This window comes from Dendroctonus ponderosae, unplaced genomic scaffold (assembly GCF_020466585.1).
Source record: "Dendroctonus ponderosae isolate FM_Combo_2020 unplaced genomic scaffold, Dpon_F_20191213v2 Dpon_F_20191213_6, whole genome shotgun sequence".
In the NCBI taxonomy this organism is placed as follows: domain Eukaryota; kingdom Metazoa; phylum Arthropoda; class Insecta; order Coleoptera; family Curculionidae; genus Dendroctonus; species Dendroctonus ponderosae.
Window position 1 is genome coordinate 13,746,736 of NW_026018814.1, and position 16,282 is coordinate 13,763,017.

Below are 16,282 nucleotides of genomic sequence, written 5' to 3' on the forward strand. Positions count from 1 at the left end.
CATGTTATACATGGTTGAAGAGCATATTTAAAGGGGAATTTAAAAATGCAGAAATTCAATATGGCACCCATAAGAAAAACAAAAGTTGACTTCGGCCTCATTGAACATAGTGGGCCTAGATTATTTTTTACTTTCCAAAACTCGGAATTTATCAGCAGTCGCCAACCGATTACCAGAAAGGATACGTCCTGTGTTTCAGCAAGAAAAAGAGCCGCCGCCTTCTCTGAGATATTAAGTTGCCTTGAAATAAAGCTAATAAAGAACCTTTATGTTGGGGTTCCCGTACTCTCGACATGACATGATTTTGTTTGGACATATTCTTAGAACTAGAACACTGTACACAATATCGCAGCTTGAGTGCCGATTTCCATTCCATTCAATGCTATCTGACGTAACCTCTCGCTTTCTTTAGCTGGTACCAAAAATAATATGCATAGCCCGAACTGGTAGCAGGTAGAACTCAAAGAGTTTATTGTTATTTAAAGCTACCATTTCCCTAAATTTCAGAATTACCGGAAATGCAGAGTGTTAAAGTCTGAAATTCTTATTTTATTCTTTATTCTTACCAAGATTATTTAATAACAATGACCCCAAATTTAACGTGTCTTAAGCGATATGACCAAAACGATCACCATTCACTTGTACCCATTGCAAGAAGCAACGTCTTTTGCCTGAGATTCAAAATCACTTCTTATGAGCGAACCGCCTAGTAATTTTGAAAAATATTTAAATAATGTTTACCTGTCAAGACTTAAACCTTTGTAGAGTATATCCAGATCTTCCCCAGTAGTAAGAGAAATCAGTTTTGAGAATTTGTACTTGTAGATTCATCTACAGGCTAATTTTCAGTCACGTTAAAATTGAGGTACAAGCTATACAAAGAATTGAACTCTTGAAATGAAATATTGTCCATGCTTTTGTTTGACTTACATCGACGTGTCCTGCAATTTCTTGGGTACTTCTTAATATAAAATKTCTTACAAATCCCCGTGAAAACATCCTCMAAAAAAAGTGGACTTGGAGAAGTCTAGAGGGCGCMATGAAGAACGAAATAGATTATGTCCTCACCACAGATAAACARTTTTGCACCGCTGTATCGGTTCTCAGTATCTTTAATACCGGAAGTGGCGACAGAATCGTAAGAGCAGCAATAAATATAGACACACTWGCAAAGGAAAAAACAAATGCAGAAAATCATTTGGCCCACGCTACACAACTTCAAGAGAAAATAGACGAGTACAACGCAYAAACCAACAGAAAATTGATACTAACAGAAGCTGAGAAAATATGAAAAGGATGTTCCATGAAAGCAGGCGCTGATACGCAACTCAGCCAGAACACCAATGATCTACTGCCAGAACGCAGAACAATGGACAGTGTTTCAGCAAGATTTCAAACGCTGGATAGAGAAGTAAAGAACGCAATTAGAAAGGATCTGAGGTCAATAACACACAAACAATAAACGAAGCTATCGAGAACAACATGAATATGAAAGTACTTACAAAGTACTATAAAAGGGAAGTTGATCAAGAACCAACAAGGAGAAGTTGTTACAGAGAGGCAGTAAAGAACATCCGCCATCCAACATTTCTACAAGGAACTGTACAGCCATCCGGTACCTAAACCAAACCGATCGAAAATTCTAAAAAAAGTAGTCCAAAATGTGAGATCCGAGAATAACCCAGAAATTGACACTGCAGGGTTAAGAAGGGCATTAAAACAGATGAAGAACCGGAAGGGCTCAGGAGAAGATTTCCTTACAATAGAAATGTTAAAATACAGAGGTAAAATTATAGGGAGAGCACTAACGATCCTTTTTAGCAGATGCTTGGAGGAAGGAAAATTTTCCGATACATGGAAAAAAGCCGTGGTGATAATCCTCTTTAAAAAGGGGGACCGAACTAACAAAGAGAACCACAGACCGATTAGCCTTCTAACGGTTTGGTATAGGCTCCTCAGCAAATTCATTACCAACAGCCTCAAAAATAAGTGAACAAAAATTATCATGCAGTGGAAACAACGACTAACAAAAATAAGTGTTGGCAGACCCCTGTTAAGATGGCGAGATGATATACAGAGACGCGCAGGAAAGGTCGGGATTCTTGCAGCACAGTGTAGATCAACATGGAAACAAATGGAAGAGGCCTATGCCCAGGAGTGGACTCAAACGGACCGAAGAAGAAGAATAAGACATAGGGTAAACATTGACCTTGTCAGGAGATAAGCGAGCCTGAATAACAACAGCCACGTAAGCATTGGGGGCGATTCTGGCCATCCATCCTCTACATTATGTTGTGGAGAAGGATGCTTGAATAGGACAACAGGAACGACTGAGGGACGTAAAACGGTGGCAGCGTTGAGGACAGGCATGAAAAGACCAGAGAGAAAACCCTCAGATTGGAATCATTTGATGAGAAGGGATGCCGTTCCGGAGGCCTCAGGGCCTCGTCTGGTATACGCACGATTCCAAAATGAGTAATAAAACAGGACTAGAAATCAATGGAGACATGGTTAACGCGAAAATGTGCCTATGGCTAAACAGGCACTCTACAACAATTAGGCAGATTTACTTGTCATCATGGTCTGCACAAAGGAGAATCTGAGAAGAAATTCCAGTGCAAATGCCGGATCTCTTCAAAACTTGAATACAGCGGATTCCCTGATTTGCGTACCGAGACACCGAAACATAACAGGGAATAAAAATGTGAATAAACTTGCCCGATCGGTCATGGCTGGAAAATTTCGTGAACATTTCAGCATCAACAATTAAAAAAAAAGACTAAAGAACACACGTTCAACATGTTCCATGCTGAATGGAAAACCATAATCGTCTCTAACCATCAGAGGTTTTGATTGGACGGCCAGAGGAAAACCAAAAAACTGTTAAATCTAGACAAAAAACAAGGCATTATTCAGTGACCACTGGCTATTCAAATACTGGATGCACAATATCGGAATTGCTGATCATATAATAGGTACATTCTGCGGAGAAGTGGAAAGGTGGCGGATACAACTATATACGTTACATGCAAGTGTATGGAGCGTGCAAGAAAAATACTTCTGCTTTTTGGCGACTTTCAGTCAAATGAGTTGGCACTTGAGTATGCGTATAGAGAAATTGTACGTGGACATTCCCAAAATGAAAATATTGGATAGGTATGGAAAAATACACTGTATGGAGCAGAAACTTGGAGTGTTGCAGACAGACAAAAGAAGAAAGCAGAAGCAGTTGAAATTGATGCCATTAGAAGATCCATGCGAATCTCACGAATAGACAGAATAAGGAACGACCATATAAAACAACAAATGGGAATTGAAGTTAGTTGATAGTTCAGGACATTGAAAAGAGACAACTTACCTGGTACGGTCTCGTAGAACGAAACCCAAATAGCAGGTGGCCAAGAAAAATACTATATTGGCAACCAACAGGTAGAAGAACCATACAAAAGTGCATGAGTGAAAGAAACATCTTACCAGAAGATTGCGACGATAGAAGAGGATGGAGATTAGGTGTCGAACAACGAAGGAAGACGTTCTAAACCGGCATGAATATATATGGAAAAATATTTACAATATTCCGCTAGCGAGCTAGTTTGACTACTGAAATAAACATCATGAAAAGAATATGTATAATTTGTATTTTTTCGGAAGGTCATTTCTAATGTATTCAAGGTCTTAACTTAACACACAAGTTTTATACAATAGCAAGTATTTTACTTATTAATTAATAATATTATATTAAGTTTTTTCTTTACAAAATCATATTTTTTTGCGATCATCAAGGACATTTAGTATAAATAAAATTGAAAGTTGAAAATGACCTTTTCCTAGTGCCCCTGCAAACTTTCCTTAATGTTCCCCGCTAGCTTAACACAGAATGTTAGCAAATAAAAAATCTGTCTAACTCCTAAAACAGGGTCAATGTCAAATGTTTTTCGCGAATCTCAATTTTTGTTTTAATGGAAATATTTCTACGAATACATTCACCGTCAGGCCTCATTGCGATTTTGAATCACCCTGTACACACCATGATAATTCTTAATTGGAACTTTCGCTAATAAAACGTTTATGGTGTGATGTGCGCTCTGTGTACTTTTAGAGCACGAATAGAAACAAAGTAGTAAATTGGTATTTTTATTGGTCACATGAAGTTTACATACTAAACATAATGCATCAGCTCAGATGACAAATAATTTAACGTTCCCTATCATTAGTTAACTAACATATATTTAGCAATGCGAAAAAAACTCATCCAGTTTTCACCGAGGAGATAATTTACAAACATTTTTATGAATTTCCTGTATTAATTTTGTATTCGCTACTGAAATTTTGAAATGATTTTCCTAATTTGTATTATTGTCTTAGCATAAGATGCCAAGGTATTTCTTCTGTGAACCAATGTGTTCGTGTCCGTTCGTGTACCCGATAGTGATGAAACTGAACACAAAAACGTGACTCACCTCACAGATGATGTCCGTAGTATTCGGCGGGATAATGAGCGTACTGATTGTGGAAAGCTGGATCTCCTGGCGGCCGATGCATCATTTGTTGGTCGCCCATCATATAACCCATCGTGCCATCAGGGCTGTAAGCTCCACTAGGACCTGCATGCGGAGAAAATACTATTAGTGGTGTAAGGCGCTGTTCTACAGCTTCAGGTATGGAAGGTAAACGTTCTTGCACCAAGACTTGTAATGCCATTAATATTTCAAAAGCCTTATGTCTATCTGAATTTTATATATTTTTCGCTTCTTTCGATGAACCATTATGTTGCAAGGAGACGGTAGAAATACGTCACACAACTCTTCGAAGCTGAGCGACAACATATCGATATTTAAAAATATATACGAAAATTTAACGGGAGGTTTGGGCCCGCATATCATTGAAAACAATATGGCGTCTGCACTAAATGCATTAAGGGACAAAAACGCGATGGGTCCAGGTCAACTGCCAGCGGAGGTACATCATCTATTGACCTTCGAAATTCTAAATGAGGAAATGAACAAGAAAAATGGAAAAAAATGAGAAAAAAAGCTAAGGAAGGCCTATGGCCAATTCTGGACGAAAAATTACTAGAACAAGAATATGAAATACGCTGACGACACAGTCGTCTTACCGGAACCACAAAAAGGCCTGTAAACGACTATTAATAAAATTCTCGCTGTAGCGAATTTGGACATGATCAACATTGAACATAAGCAAAACAACACAAGACAGTAGTAAGATATTCTTAAAAACTTACCCTATGAAAAGAGTAAAATAATACACATATTTAGGAACAACTCTTAATGAAATCAATGCCAGCTCCCAAGAAGGAGGAATCAGAATTGAACTTGCCAAAGAAACCTTGCATTTAAGTTATGGAAAACTTTATGGAACGAAACTCTAACTAGCGTAGAAGTAATGAGACGCGTGCATAGAAAACGTGAATGATCACAACAATCAACGAAAATAAACTGCTATATTCTGTATATCGAACATAAAATGTGACGAAGCCAATGCCCAATATCACAAGTTATCATGCATAAAGAAATCGAAGAAAAAACATCTATAGCACAAAAGCGAAACTAGGCTGAAAAACTTCCGGAAAGTTTATCGTTGTAATAATAGTGATTTATTTCGATTAGTGACCATTACCCACCTTCATAGTGGAGTAGCACCTAAAGAAGCAGAAGTGTGTACAAAGAGCAAAGTTCCTACTTAACCCTGGTAGTTTACTGGAAAGACATTGAAGATTGATCCAATGCAACTTTTACTTGAAATAGTGAGCCTTAGTAGGAAAATAAATAAATCACTTAACTCGATGAAGTGTAATATAGACACATTAGTTTTCATTGTCCGGGTGGAATTGTCGATTTTCAGTGCGCCTTAATGGCACTTGGATTATTAATGTCAGTCTATGTAAAAGTGTTCCTTCATTCGCTATCGATTCCAGTGCTTTTCTGTTCCTGCTGAAGACAGGCGAAGAGAAATGGAGGAAGCCATTGACCCTTGCGGGCCAATCCATCACGCGCGGCACACAATCGGCCGCCCTAACAGCCAGCAAGGGAGAGAAACTTGATAGAATTTCCTTCTCAAAAAGCCTCTCGGTGTATGGATTTAGCTAATTCAAGTTACGCAGATGTGTAATCTGGGTGATTAATTAACACCAGACGAAATGTATCGAATGACCAATGGAACCATTTAGTTGGCACAGGATTTTATTTCTTTTCGTACAATGTGCGCCAAAAAGTTGGTCTTTTATTTGATGGCTGCTCTGAAATGTTTTGTAGGGGTTAAGGATTAGCAATTTACTGCAGAAAGTCTATGAAGAAGCAGGGACTTTTGAAACAAATAATTAGCGATCGATTATTGAAATGGAAAGCTTTCTCAGAGCTTTTCGCCTTCTGAAAATCTCTGAGGAAAATTCGGAAATATTTATACCTTCAATTTTCGGCTTGATTTTGTTGAGTTGATGTGAGAAACTCGGAAGAACACAAAACCAAAGCGCATACAAGTAATAAACTTCACTGCCTTAAGAATACATGGACACCTTGTTAGTTCGCTGGATTTTCAAATTGCTTTTCACCCCGTTACTTTATGAGAGATTCAACAAACTGCGATTGAAAGAATTAAACATCAAATACAACAACAGCTTTGTGCATAAATAAAGCAACTAAAGAGCACAACAAAACTTCGAAATAAGTTGGAGTATGTTAAAAATATCAAGTGAAAGATTGTTCGAAGCGCAGAGGCTTGGCCTTGCCCTACGATAACGGCCCATATACAAGACTTTTCACTTACAATTCATATCGGCTCGATTGCTGGTATGGGATCGGCCCATATCTTTCGAAAAATGCATACAACAACGTTAAGCTTTAATGGAAATCACGATTCATTAAAAAAAATGAGATAAGTCGGTCGCGGCCTAGCAACGCCATGCCTCAAACTCATTTAGTTGCATTACCTCTCAGAATCAAACAAGGATATCTACTAAAATTTTAAATAATTCGAATAGCATTTTGATAGTTGTTAAGAACTTGATTTGTTTGTTCCAGCATGGGCTATTAATTTCAAAAAGTGAAGCTGGCGCATGGGTTTCGCACGCTTTGCCTGAATTAAATAACTTTTCTTTAAATCAATGAAATAAGATTTTACGATGAATATGTTTAACAACTTACTGCAAATATGCATTTCTAAAACACATCAGTTAAAGTAAAAGAAACTAAAGCAATCAGCAAAGTGCGAAGAAAAAAATTCTAAATGAAGAGTCAATTAGCACCGATTGGAATCTTTGATGGTTCAAGTGAATAATCAGAACATCTTGCAATTTGAATATATATAAACCCAGCAAATACACATTAATTGGCCAATCATGATAATTTGAAATCGAAGGAAGAGGGCCAGTCGCTAATGCGCTAATTGAGAAAGTTGTTCCAATAAATATCAGGGAGATAAGATGATAAGATTCTAGATGTCGCATATAAATACATTCTTCCGATCTCAATTAATACGTTCTTTAATTTGCTTTCAACAACGTTACCAATGAATCGGGAGCGACAAAAATGTTTTGAAATATAAGTCTATTTCCTGGACAATTACAAGGCGACTTGGTGCAAGGACAGTCAACAGTGTTGTATATCTATCGTCACGCTGATATGAATTCGAAATTGTCGATTCCATACAGCAAAACTGACAGAATTATAATTTTATCTCTCTAAGTATCTAATTTGATGAAACTCTGGTTTTGAATCACTGTGATATAATTACGGATAATAAATACACTGCAATAGCACGAGACATCATCAATAAGTCAGTCCAACCATTAACTGGACATATAACAGTTATGTGAAATATATCAAATTAAAATCTTTTGGTCTTTTAAATGGCCGATCTTATAAAGATATTGGAACAGTAATTGGCACAAAATGAAATGCCACATCAGAGAAATGACAAAGCCATTATCATTGCATTGTATGGCAGAAAGCTGACATGGCATCCGATCAAGATATAACTTTGCTTCGTTGCAATTCCTTTACGTTTTATTTGAAGGCCTATTAAGATGCCGATGAATAGAGAAAAGTTCATGCAAAATACTTTCATTTACTACACTACCAAGTTCACTTACCTGCTCGATTTGACTGATCGATCATTGGCTGTACTATTCTCCGCCTGGCGTTGATAAACCTGAAAAAAAGAAATTACGTAAATTTAAAAAGTTTCATTTACAGACGAAAAACTTCGAAAAAATGTGTTATAATAAGTAATAAAATAAAGTGATAAATTCCGTGATATATTCAATATAATAGACGCCTGGAACGACTGTGCTGATTAAGCACGCAAATTTATTCTACTCAGGAAATGAAAATCGCCGGCCAAAGTAAAACTGGCTACAGCAGAAGACGAGCACCGATTATGCGAGTGTTGAGGAAACAAGTCTTCGAAAAAGTCACGGAAAACCATGTACATTTTAGGCGCATATTTTGTTGGACCGTTTGAAGAAGGGCTCCATTGCACATCAAAATTTTATTTCAAAACAAAAACTGAAAACGATCAACACTGATGTTGCGAAGTGAGTTAATGGATCGAAATTGGGCAGTTCTGTTATGAAATAGTCAATTTTGTGCCTTTTCTGTATTTATTTGGGAATTTCAGGACGGAGCAAGTTGTCATAATCCTAACATGACCCTAAGTCTTTTCAGGTCAACCAGTTATCAACTAGAGTTGTTTTAAGTTTTGCATAGACACTATTTACTTTATTTTCTGGTCATTTATATCAATCAGTCCAGCAAGCTTAGTAGCTTGTTGCTTAGTAAAAGTCGCACAACCAAGCACCAAAGAAGGTACATATTCTTAAAACGTATGCTGGCTTGGGAGGAAGCTATTCAGGAAACATTTTAAACTTTTAAAAATATAAAGAAAAAAATGTTAGTATGAATGTCTTTTCATGCAATTTAATGTTGACGTTAAATTTTATATTTTTCAAAAATTAACAGATGCGGGGGCCGCTTAATCTTGTTTATATGCCATTTTGTAGAAGTACTAGAAAATTACGATAAGTATGAGATATCAAACGTCGCGGAAACGCGTCTTTGAAGATTTCCATTGAAGGGGTTGAAGTGACCATTTTGCTGCAAATAATATCGCGATCACTCTCTCTATCTGTTAGCTGAGGTAAAAAACACCATATTTGAATACCTTTCGCAAAAAACGGTCACCGGTCACCCATTTTCTTCGAAACAAGAAACCGGCAATCCTTGACGACAAAATTGCACATTGTCATACAGTAACTTTTAACGATTGCAAAGGTTTTTTATCCTCTTTTTTCTTCTTGTTAACATGACCATTCAAGCAAAAGTGAGTCTCATTCGACACAATATGTTGGATATTAGTCAAGTGTTCTTGTTCTAAACTTTAGGAATGCTTCAGTAAACTGGAGGATAATTATCTCTTGTCCTGATTGATAAATTTTTGTACGACTGCGGCAAGGGTTGCTTCAGGGAAGCTTTAAAATTAGAGAAAAGAAGAATCCGAAACTTTCGCGGAAATTAATTTTAATAAATTATCTTTTTACCATTACCATCATCTAATGAAAAATCCAAAGTCGAAGTATATTATTCTGCCCAAAAAATCACTCTATTTAATAATTGTATAAAGCGTATTGTTTTTCATCACTGATACGGAATTGTTTTGATCCTGTAATTGTAGAACTTGGGAGCGATTTCTTCGAAACCAGTGCACCACACCTATTTTGCACTTTTTCTACAACCGAACTAAAAACTTATCAACTTCACTTTTGTTCGCTGACCAAGACAATCCTACCTTAAAAATTTGAATTTGTTTTTAAAGGTTGAACCTGAGCCGCTTTGGATTAGGCCTGGGTAACACTGTGTTGAGTTGCGCTATTGAGTTGTTGCCGATCTCTGAGTTAACGAGTTAAAACTTATCGGTTAATGAGTTATAAGTAATTTATTAAAGCTTTACAAGACCTGAGATTAGAATTTTCACATCTAAAAAAAGGTCATTAACGTTTTTTCAGAGTAACGTTTTACTACTTTGTTCAAAAAGGTTTTCAAAAGGTCCCTGTGCAAACCGATCACTGAGGCGAATTTTTTAGCCTAATCAATTTTGTATATTTTGGCTGCAAAGGCTCCATTATTGTCAGAAAAGAAGAAAGTCATCAGAAAATAACGTTTTTTTTGTGTGCGTATTCGATTAAAAACTTAGTTTTGTGATCAGTTTTAGAGAAAACCTGGGTTTCAGAAAAAAACGGGAGGAATATAATTTCATTTTTGTTCCGAATTCGACGTTGAGAAAAGTTTTTGTAAAATTTTTACAAAGCTATACATTTATCTTGTAATTTTTTGCGTAAAACACCTCCAGATCGTCAGTATTTTTAAGTACATCTCTATAAAATAGAGCGTGTTTGAGTAGAAAGTAAAACAAAATTCAGTCAAAACTAAAAAACCAAATTTGTAACAAACTTTGTAGTCTTCAGGGGTATAGAGCTGTCGAGATTTCCAAATAATCTGTTCTAAACTTTTGCTTATTCTGTTATATTATTTGATTTTTGTTTCAAATTTGAAGCTGGAAAGGGATTTTAAAACTTTTTGCAAAGTGACGAATCGAAATTTATTTCATAATTTTTCACGGAAAGTACCTTAAGATTGTCAGCATTTTTAAGTGAAGCTTTAGAAAATTGAACAGTTTGAAGAAAGGGTAACTTGCCTAAAACTGAAAAATTCTGAAATTTTGATAAAATTTTAAACATCTTATTAAGAAATGATCCTGAAAATAAATCTATAAACAAGTAAACAAATTGAGTTACTGCGCCGGTGCGTTGGATTAGAGCAAATTTCGTAGCACTGCGCGAACTCCTAAAAATTCACTGATGTACCCAGGCCCACCTTAAATGAATGCTGCATAAATGAAGCAGATTAATTCGCGTCAAATCCCAATTACATATTTCACGTGAAGCATGTGGTTCCCATGCAACAATTGCGCCAAAGAATAAATCAAATTTCCAGTAAAATATTGGAAACATCGCGAGTGTAAATATTTCATTTTTGCACGGATATTTTTGCAATATTGTAAGCGGCAACAAATTTGACGATCGGTCGCCACTGAGAGAAACTGATACACACAATTCGTGTTGCTTTTACATGCACGCATCCAATATCGGAAACGCGTCCAATCGGGCGGCAGAAAACCCAATCATTTCCGGTGTCAGGACGCATTAGTTGCAGCGTTATTTTGATGCTCGGTGACAGCTCAGCCGACGCCATGCCGATGCTGCTCTAATCTCGCTTTATATTTTACAGTTCTGTTTCGAGAGGTTTGCTGCAGCCCGTTTTAAAAATAACCTGGAGTTTCGTCTTTAATCAGCCTCAAATAGTCCCGTCAATAACCAACAGGAACAACAATGTTAATTTTAGAAAAGAAATCTTTTCGGGGTTCTGTTCGAATTGGGATTTCTTGAGTGTCTATCAAGTTTACTCTGCTCTTGTCTTAGTTAACTGGGGTTGTTCACACTTCACATCAGTAGTGTTGGAACATTGATAATGTGACTTGTTAGCTGGAAAAAAGGTGATTCACTTCTTTTAGACAAATACATGAAGTTGGCAAACAACCTAATTAATAGTATTTTAATTCTCCAAATTTCCATTATTAAACTTTGGTATGCAAGAGTGGCATCCACCTTTGCCTTCAGTAAGCATGGTATCGCTCAACACTTTTTAAACGTGCGTGAATCTTATTTTTAATACAGGAGTAGTGTTATTAATATAAGTCAAAGTGCCTTACACTGATTATTAACTGAGATATAGTGATCCACCTTCACCAGCAAAGTAAAAATGTAGATCAGTAAACAATCACTAACTCTTTTGAAGCTACTGTGAGTATACAGTCAGCTATTTGTCATCCTTTGATCCATTGGAATCTGAGGGTTTCAAAATATTTAAATGTTTGCCGATTGACATTCACTTACTGCTTATTACCCTTTCTTATATTCAATGTTCTTCAGATAATTGATGCTTCAAAAATTTCAAAACAATGTTACAACAAAGCAGAACCTAATCAAATTAATAGGGCAAGCCAGAACCAGGCCGTTGGTTCAGGCTCATTAAAGCGTTTCTTGCTCGTTTTAGTTTATTTTATTAGTTTCTCTTCCAAAAATCAATTTGCCAAAATTATATAGTTCAGAAACCACTTCACAAATACATGCAAGGTTCTCATATATAATAGAACTCAAGAAATTCTACAAATGTTCGTATTGGAAATCAGGCGTGGAACGCTATTTGAAGGCAAAGGTAGACGTCACCTTGGATGTGCAAATGTGTAACTTTTCCCTTTAAGAAGAATAGTGGTGTCTATAGGACCACCCATATAGAACACCCACAAACTTACGCTCAGGATTGTGCAAAACTCATATTCAATTTACATGTAATTCTATTGTTATAAGTCAAAGTGTGTTATTATACTTTTTTGACCGAGATGCACACCAACTTTTCCTTAAGCAAAACTAAAAGTTGAGAAAATCCTGTACGCAGCAAATGCTATACACTTGAGCTGTCGGTACTGCTTTCGCAACTGTACAGCAGGAACCAATTGCATCACTGTTACTTGCCTTTGGTCCTTCGAGCCGGATATTCCATATTCATATTAAAACTTGTAAGCAAATTTCTACTTGTTGGAAATCTGACAGTCAGTCAGTATTTTCTCATCAATCTCTCAGGAAGAAGTAAACTTTCTTCTCAATCTCTCAAGAAGAAGGTTTGTAAAGTACATACTTTTCTTTAGAAACCAAATATGTACATAAAATAATGTTAACAACTACTAATAAAATTTCTAATGTTGTTATTGAAAGCTCACAGGTTCTCAAACAAACTGGTGCAGAGTTTATGATGTATTTAGAGCTATACTTTTAAATGAGTATGACTTAACTGACGTGCAAAAGTTAATTTACTGAACATATTTCAACTTTGAACCTTCGTCATTCAGTCTGATTGAACATTTACCATTAATAGGAAGTAATTTAGACGTGGCTATAAATACTCAAAACTAGTTAGAAACATCAGATATCAAAGGACTGATAAAATCTGCGGAAATTCATAGTAACAATTGAACTGTTAACATTCTTCTTGATCAAAAATTTTAAGTGTCCTAGTTATAGTCACAGAACGATCCTACACACTTTAATAGTGGTAGATTGACTACCCTGAGGTAGAAAACAAAGTTTCTCATTCTATAGTAAGAACAGCGATTTGATCTTGTTATAAACCGTCCAATCACAATGATCTAAATGTTTCAAATTCGAACCACTGTCAACTGATCAAAGGAAAAATATTATCCAACAGGAAGTTGGGCTTTAAGGTTTTTGCCTTTTTTAAGTCAATGTACATGGAAATTGTGTCCGTTCTGCACCCAAGGGCTATAATACAATACTGTAACAATAGCAATTATAAAATTAACAATTTTGTACATAATGAACCGATCTTGCCGAAGGAAAATTGCTGTTCACGCTACTGAAATCTCAAAAGGTGATATTGGTAGATACGACAAATAAAAATTTTTTTTGCGGACGTATAAAAGTAAGGATTTAATTCAACTTTACCTACCACTTTACTACCATTACCTCTAAGAAGATACGGAGACACCGTGATAGAAAATAATGTAAATGGAAATGTCGCATGGACCAAAGATCAAGATATAAAACCTACAAATTTAAGGAAGAGAAGATAAGAATTTTATGGAACATTCTGGAAAAAATTTGGTTCTCAGCCAATCAGAACGCCAAATAGAAAGAAAATATCCAAAAATTATAGCTTTGCGGTGAACTGTTGGTGAACTAATGAAATTCGAGAAATAAAAAGTACTGTTATATGAAAAGAATTTGAGACACCTGTATTTAAACACCATTTAAGATGATTTGAGAGTAAAATTATTTTACAGAGCTGTGCAATTGCGGCGGTTTGAATAAATAGGGCGCCCAAAAAAGCGAACTGAATCGTTAATGCAGTTTTCTATTTTCTCCATGCCGAGATAAAAACGGGGCCAAAGCCGTTTTGCAAATTGGGAAAAGATGAACAGCCCGTCAAGCCCATATACATCAAGAATCGATGTGGCGTATTTCCTTCGACTTACATATGAATAATACAGGGAATGGTGCAAGTGTAATAGTCGCCGTGGGAAGCAGTCTCTACCCGCTCCCTAATGGATAGGGGAAATTGATCCAACAAAATTCCTTGTAATTTTGTTTATGTGTGACGCGCGGCGCAAGGGAAGGATGCCTTCGAGTTCCGCTGCTGTTGCCCTAATCGAAATACGACTGGAAGAATGTTTCCCGCAAACTTTTAACTTAATTCCCATAAACAACGCCGCTGTGCTCAAAAACAAACAAATTTATTTCCCGTTCGCTTGCTGTTTTTCCAAATAAATATCTAACGCAAACTAAATGCTGTTTTAACTTTCCAACAAACCGAATACGTCCGATGTGATAAACTTACTTCCGAACATTACGGAAATTCGCAACTTTTCTGATGTTTCATTGTCGGTATGGCCGACGGAAAACATGTTTAGACTCTTCGGTTAATATTGCATAATTGACTCATTTGAGGGAAGTTTTTGTGTTGGACATTAACAGGATATTAGCGATAATGAGTGAAAAAGTGAACACGGAGTAAACATAAAGTGCGTCGCTTTGTTCTCATTTTTTTCAACTTGTTACTTTTAACACTTATCGGTCATAATACAAATTATTGTCCCCCGAACAGAGACTATTTTTCAGATCCCCGATTATTAAAAATAATGGGCTGTGCTAGGTAAAACAGCTGAACATTTTTTCGAGTACCAAACTATAAATTTCTAGGTTCAACTCAAAGAATGACAAATGAGTCCACCGCCGAACATGAAAGTAAGTGTCCTTATATTTTTCTACTTTAAATAAACTTATAGATAAACATGTTGTGTTGAGTTAGAATGACTATGTAGTCGATTGCAAACCAAAGAAAAAATACTAATTGACAGTAACTATAATTTAAAAAGAATCTACATTAAATACCATGTGCGCCAAACTTGGGTGGTGCAAAATAACCCTGAGATAAGGTGTATGTCTATCATCACTGCATTAATAAACTGGCAGATTTTCAAGAACCTGTTAAGAAGAAGTTCGACAAACGAATGGAATTTTGCGGCTGATTGCTCGAAATGGACTGACGTATTCCCTAATTTGCCGCAATCTTGCTCGCTGATACATCAATAACTTACTTGAATATATGTAATAGCACCCAGATTCTTTGGAATTGGTATAAGCAATAATTTTCCGTTCGACTATAAAGATCTATTGGCAAATTTGGATAATATGTAAAAACATTTGAACTTAAGACACCATGATATGGAAAGCATCTCAGCAAGCTCGAAGGTATTCAAGTTTTAGTTTCCCCAACTAGCACACAATAGGAAAAGCTGTTGCTTTCCACAAAATAGCAACGTTAATGAAAAAGAAGACTGACCTAACAAAAAACGTACGTAATGGATTCGAGGTTCGTTAGAATGACCGGCACGTTCTCCTGATCTGATTCCCTTGGATTGTTTTATATGGGGATACATCAATACTGCGCATTTCAAGGCAAATCCATGTGATATCTGTGACCGGAATAGAAAGAAATATCGTTTGGGGACAAATTGATCAAGAATCAGATGCCAGGGAATATTTACCTATATTTTGTCATGAGGATGCTGCAAGACTTTACAGGAAACTCAGTGATTCCAGGTTTTTTTCATTTATCTTAGAATATTTTATCATGTTAATCAATTTCTAGCGGGACTTAAAAAATAAGCTCAGGAGATTCCGAATTGGGGCTTGAAAGTTCAATTGTCTTCGAATTATTGTAGATATGTATATCTGTATCAACTATTGAAAAATGCTTCGTATGATAGCGTTAGATGAGTGGGTTCTTCCGCATTCAAAAGAGAAAAACTTCAAGACGTTTATCGATAATTGCCATAGGAAGTTGTCCTGAGCGTTGTGTGAATTCGCATTTTACGACGGTTATCAATGAAAAAATCATTACGTTTTTATTATTATAGCCAATAAAGCATTTTAATGCGGCACAGCTGACGAACGACGGCAATTTCGCAGAGTTTTATTGACAAAGAAAAGCAACCGGATTGCAGGAAAGAAGGCCGTCGAATTCGGCTGGGGAGGCGCAGGACGATGTTTTTCTAGACAATTTGCTTTTCGAACATTAATCTTGGCGTAGCGGGAGTGACAAGTTATGCACGCTTCCTGAGCAAGGATTAAAGA

General features: G+C 36.3%; 1 protein-coding gene across 8 annotated transcripts in view; it reads right to left on the reverse strand.

Annotated features, from left to right (window-relative positions):
* Window positions 1–16,282, reverse strand: part of LOC109543812 (homeobox protein homothorax) — a 250,340-nt gene that overhangs the window by 17,369 nt on the left and 216,689 nt on the right. For 5 of the 8 annotated variants that reach the window (XM_019913687.2, XM_019913684.2, XM_019913685.2 and 2 more), the window contains 2 exons: window positions 8,108–8,166; window positions 4,461–4,622 (listed from right to left, as the gene is read on the reverse strand). In XM_019913687.2, the coding sequence (XP_019769246.1) occupies window positions 4,462–4,622; window positions 8,108–8,166 (220 nt within the window). In that variant the 3' untranslated portion in view covers window position 4,461. Of the gene's footprint in view, window positions 1–4,460; window positions 4,623–8,107; window positions 8,167–16,282 lie in introns of those variants that run through there. The other 3 variants (XM_019913686.2, XR_007281844.1, XR_007281843.1) reach the window with 3 other exon arrangements.